This window comes from Myotis brandtii, unplaced genomic scaffold, assembly GCF_000412655.1.
Source record: "Myotis brandtii unplaced genomic scaffold, ASM41265v1 scaffold933, whole genome shotgun sequence".
Classification (NCBI taxonomy): Eukaryota; Metazoa; Chordata; class Mammalia; order Chiroptera; family Vespertilionidae; genus Myotis; species Myotis brandtii.
Genome location: NW_005371850.1, coordinates 164,498 through 170,344, shown reverse-complemented (window position 1 = coordinate 170,344; position 5,847 = coordinate 164,498). Strand labels below are relative to the sequence as shown.

Below are 5,847 nucleotides of genomic sequence, written 5' to 3'. Positions count from 1 at the left end.
ATGAGGCCCAGCTGTGAAGCAATGCAAGCTGCTGTGGGGCCTTGGGCCTTCTCTTAGAAGTTCTGGGTCTGTCTGGCCCAGCTGCAGTTTGTTAGGTAGTTTTCAGATTGCAAAGGGCCAGGGCATTCATATGCAAAGGCTTGGGTGGGGCGGGGTCTCAGGGAATCAACAGGGCGGAGCAAGCAGCTATGGCTGATCCTCAGCCCTGCCCTAAGTGGCCCCAGGTCTCAGTGTCGCGCTGCAAGCACCTTTGAGAGAAAGCCGCCCTCGAGTTCTGAGTTCTGCCCGCTGCCAGACAGTCCAGTTTCTCCCCGTATGAGTCTGGGTCCCCAGAGACTCACCCGGAACTGGAGTTCAGAGCAGTCGGGGGCTTGTGACTCCCTTCCGATTCAAAAAGACAGCCGTGTCCTCAGTTGCCAGCCCTTGCCGCGTGCGCCTCCGTACCTCTGCATTTCCGCACCTCCTCTGAGTCTCAGTGTGCTTTTCTCTTTCCTTCTAGTTGTAGAATTTCCACTCAGCCAGCCTTCCTGTGGTTCTGGATAATGTCCGTTTTGTCTTTTAGTTGTATTTTTAAATTTGTTGTGGGAGGCAGCAATTTCCAGTGTTTACCTATGCCACCATCTTGGTTTCTCAAACACTTCTACCAAATCTTTCACCAAAACTACTAAGTTAAAATTTGAACCTTTGTGCCCTGACCGGGTGGCTCAGTTAGTTGCAGCATCATCCTGATATGACAGGGTTGCAGATTCGATCCCTGGGCACATACAAGAATCAACCAATGAATGCATAAATAAGTGGAACAACCAATAGATGTTTCTTTCTCTCTCTCTCTTTCTCTCTCTCCCTGCCCCCTTTCTTCCTTTCTCTCTTAAATCAATAAATAAAAATTTTAAAAAAAATTTTGAGCTTTTGTTTTTTTTACCCACAGTCTTCTATTTATGGTGATAAGATAAAGTTATAAGCCAAAAAGTAAAAGGAAGAAACAAAAGGAATTATATAGTCTCCCATGTTAATGAACATTCGGCAAATAAATCGAAGTTTAACTAATTTTACCAAGTCTAATCAATATTTATAATTATATCTCAGTTGTTATTAATAGTCAGAAGGATAATTACTACAGAACTAACTTTTTAAACTTTATTTTTTATAATTTCAGGTATAATTTGGGTGACTACAATGGAGAGATTATGTCTGAGGTTATGGCACAGAGACAGCCAGTGAAACCTACTTATGCCATCCCCATCATCCCTATTACTAATAGCAGTCAATTTAAACACCAGGAAGCAGTGGATGTGAAGGAGTTTAAAGTTAATAAGGTGATACAAAGTTTTGTGATTATAGTAGCTGATAATGGTGTGGTATTTTATCATTAAAATCAGAATGAAAAAGAAAACTATATCCTACCATGAAATATGCTGCAAAGCCAACTTTTCATTCAAGACTGGCCTGTTGATAAAACAGTAGAGCTTGTAAATAATAATTAACTTTGTAATTAACTTTTTCCTAGAAACCATAATACTCTAAACTGCATAAAACCTGACAAATATTTAGCATATTTGCATAACCATGGTACTTGCCATGATTTTTCTTGGCAACAAATGCCATTTTTTGCCTATAATCTTTCTTTCCTTTTTCCTGCACATCAAATTCATGCCTCTCCTAGTCTGCCATCCCTGCCATACATATTTCTAACATACCCTTTGTTCATCAGCTCACTCACTCTTACCTGTGTATTTTACCCTGTGTTTCCCCTGTTTAATAATTTCATATCTTTATCCTTTAAAACTGCTCAAAATTCACCACTCCAGACTGACTTCATTATTTAGCTGGTAGTAATTCTTTACTACTCTTTATTTTCCTAACACCTTAGTATTATGGCTTTATTTTCCACTATGTTAACAGTAATCTGAAGTCTGCTCTGTGTATATGTAAATTTTTTTCATTATATTTTCCCCATATTGATTTGTTAATTTTTTAGAATAAAAACTAGATATCCCCCCTTTTTTAATTATCTTCTAGTATTTTTATAGGAAATTAAGAAAAAGAAACAGGAGCCAGCAGTAAATGCTAATTGCAGTTACAGGGTTTTAGAAGCTGGAGCGTTTTTATTCTTTTACTTATTTAATTGGAACAAAATACTTTATCAGATTGTGTTTAGGTTGTAGGAACATATTCATGTTTTCACAAAGATCAACCGAATTCTAAGACTTTACAATGTAAGATGACAGAACATAAGAGTCTTGTATCTTCCTATGATTACGAATGCCTTCATTATAGTAGTAAACTTCTTTTAAAAACTTACCCAAAACTGCGGGTTTGTTGAACATGGTTTTCTGTTGTTTGATTAACTCATAACTTTATTGCAGCAAGATAAAGCCGATCTTATCCGACCAAAACGTAAATATGAAAAGAAGCCCAAAGTCTTACCATCATCTGCTGTTGCTGCTCCTCAACAGACGAGTCCTGCTGCACTGCCAGTCTTTAATGCTAAAGATTTAAATCAGTATGATTTTCCCAGCTCAGATGAAGAACCTCTCTCCCAGGTAAATTTAAGAATTTTTCTATTAATATAGAGGAGAAATGTAGGAAATCACGTGTTTTTGACTCATTGCATTTTACTTAAAGGTTTTGTCTGGTTCTTCGGAAGCTGAGGAAGAGAATGATCCTGATGGTCCATTTGCTTTCCATAGGAAAGCAGGCTGTCAGTACTATGCTGTAAGTTTCAGGCTTTCTTTTTAAATAACAAACTGTTTACCTTTAACTGACCAAATAAGATTTTTTTTTTTTTTAAGCCTCACTTAGACCAGACTGGCAACTGGCCTTGGACTAGTCCTAAGGATGGAGGATTAGGAGATGTGCGATACAGATACTGCTTAACTACCCTCACCGTACCCCAAAGGTGTATTGGATTTGCACGAAGACGGGTTGGGCGCGGTGGAAGGTAAGGTATTTTTGTATTGTAAGCATAGAGACATTTTAGAAAGTAGGGTAGTTGAATTTAAAATTTCAAGTGAAGGTTAGGGTAGCTCATTTGTTCCCATTTGCTATTCTTGACTGATTTTTTGTTTGAAATACTTTGCCTTCCTGGTTCTTATATAGCTTTTAATGCATGATACAATTCTGACAAAAGGTACCAGATAAAGGCAAGTGTAAGTTATGATTGCATAAATTGTATTAAGTTAAAGAAACTACAAACGTTTCAGGAATTCTGGAAAATAATGAAAAAAAAGGATTAAATAGACTAAGAAGTGTCATATATAGTGTACAGAGTTGTTTAACTTGTCAGTGAAAAGGCTCCAGGTTTCATGTATGACCTGATCTTGACATCCCAGATTGTCAGGATCTAATTGCTTTCCTTTCTTTGTTTAAACCTGATAGAATTCCAACATACTCTATGCCTGTGTATGAGAAGTTGTTTGAGGGGAGGGAAGGAATTGCAGAATGCATAAAAGCAAAGAAAAAGAAAGCTTTCAAGTAAAATATGAAAAAAATTAAAAGGCAGAATAGATAAGGTACTTTTAAGAAGAAGTTTAAGGATATGATTTATGTTAAATTAATGGCTTAGACATATGTTTGTTTTATTTTTTTAGTTTTAGTTTCAAGTTCTTATCACTTAAACATTACTTTAGAATTATCCGGGCATCAAAATACATATTTTTTAATTTTATTAAAGCTATTGGGGTGACAATGTTAATAAATTACATTGGTTTCAAGTGTACAGGTCTATCATACATCATGCTTTGTGTTTTCACCAACCAAAATTAAATCTCCTTCCATCTCCAAAATACATTTTATTTAGTACTTTTTCCCATATCATTATGTTGACATCAGTAGTTGTGAGAATTCTCTATTTTGGCTATATTTTATTCTATACTAGTATTGATTTGTGTTAACATTTTATGATAAGGTCATTTATAAAGTTTATATTAGTAACATCTCAAATATTTTATCCATTAGAAATTTTAGTGGTATAACATATCCCAAAGATCACATATCCTTTAATGCTTTTCTCCTACCTCCTCTCGCCCTCCCCCCCCCCCCCCCCCCCCCCCCCCCCCCCCCAAAACAAAACAAAAAAAAAACAACAAAAAACAAAGGAATCTTTACTTAAATATGAGAACAAATATGTTAGCAACATTTTACAAAGTGTTCTGGTGCTTTGTAATGGAAGTGAAAATCTTTGGTTTAAAAGTAATTTGAAAAGAAAGGTATTTTCACATTTTACAAGTAACTTAAACTGATCGACCAACCCTTAGAACTGTTACAACTCTTACTGTTATAAAATATTTACCTTATTCTTTGAGGTGGAGTACTCTCTTATTTAATCAGATCATTGTAATGTAAAAGAAAAAACCTTTATTAGATACTGAAATTATAGCCAAATATTGCAATAATCAAATTTAAATATTCAATAGGAAATGGCTTTTTGGAGTTGGGGGAGAGAAAGAAAAACAATTTTTAAACAAACTTTGAATAGCTATTTTACATACATGTTTCCTGCCTTATTTTTAATAGGGTCTTACTGGACAGAGCTCACTCAGACTATGATAGTATGTTTCGCCATCTGGATTTGGAAATGCTTTCCTCACCACAACATTCTCCAGTCAATCAGTCTGCCATTACCTCAGAAACAAATACCTCGGACAAATCTTTCTCTAAAGACCTCAGTCAGATACTAGTCAATATCAAGTCATGTAGATGGCGGCATTTTAGGCCTCGGACACCATTCCTACATGACAGTGACAATGATGAACTCTCCTGTAGAAAATTATATAGAAGTTTAACTCGAACAGGAACAGCACAACCTGGGACCCAGACATGCAGTACCTCTACGCAAAGTAAAAGTAGCAGTGGTTCAGCACACTTTGGTATGTTTATTTGTTATAATGTCATTTCTATGGAAATGTCAGGCTTATCAATTTTTTGAATATGTGGCTTATTATATTAATGACTAAAAGTCCTTTTCTCAAAGTAGTTAAGAAAAAGAAAGACCTAGGTTTAAGTATTTATTTGAATCCTGTTTGTACAAATGATTTCATTTAAACAAAACCACATACAAAGGGGTGGTTTATTACTACAGGGTGGGACAAAAGTAGGTTTACAGTTGTTCATATGGAAAATAATATAATAATTAAATAATAATACATGAATAAACTCAAGTGTTTTGCATACCCACAACTGTACAACTATTCTTCCCCCATCCTGTATTTAATGTATAAAATTTGTTTTCCTGGGAACCACAAGATTGAGCAATTATATTTTCAAAATAATATGAAAAAAAATGGACCATAAATTATTGCTCATTTCTTTAGTCTTTCACTTAGACTGCTTAAAAGTAGACCAGCAAATTAAATTGATAGACATGCAAAGTTTTATCTGTCACAGTAATTCAGAGTAATTTGTAAGAGAAAAGTAATTTTTCACAGAACAATATTTAAAAGATTATTTTAATAATTTCAGAAACATTTTTAGATATTTACTGTAGCATTATGGCTACTTTGTGAAATGTGTCTAAAATAAATGCTGTCTACTTAAAATATTTCTAAAAATTTAGCTTTCTATTTGAAAGCAATAGATGTGTTTTTTGAGGCATGTAGATTATAGAAATCCACTGTTAACCTATTGTACGCCATAAGCGTCTGTAGACGCAAGCAGGGGGACCTGCCACACACGCCAGGCGCGTCTATAAAAAAAATGTTTTCCCTAAATGGCAGCCCTGACCAACTTTAAAATCATTTTTCATGAGAATTTTCAGCTGAAAATATTCAAGAACACCAGAATTGTGAGCAATATATTTATTTTTATAATATTCATTGCAAATTGATTTTTTAAATTAAATTCAAAATA

The 5,847-nt window shown here is 34.9% G+C and overlaps 1 protein-coding gene across 2 annotated transcripts in view; it reads left to right on the top strand.

The window, feature by feature from the left end:
- Positions 1-5,847, top strand: part of LOC102255279 (enhancer of polycomb homolog 1) — a 93,839-nt gene that overhangs the window by 68,030 nt on the left and 19,962 nt on the right. For both annotated transcript variants that reach the window (XM_005885882.2, XM_005885881.2), the window contains exons 6-10: positions 1,157-1,316; positions 2,367-2,543; positions 2,626-2,715; positions 2,793-2,941; positions 4,516-4,868. In XM_005885882.2, coding sequence (XP_005885944.1) covers positions 1,157-1,316; positions 2,367-2,543; positions 2,626-2,715; positions 2,793-2,941; positions 4,516-4,868 — 929 coding nt within the window. The remainder of the gene's footprint in view (positions 1-1,156; positions 1,317-2,366; positions 2,544-2,625; positions 2,716-2,792; positions 2,942-4,515; positions 4,869-5,847) is intronic.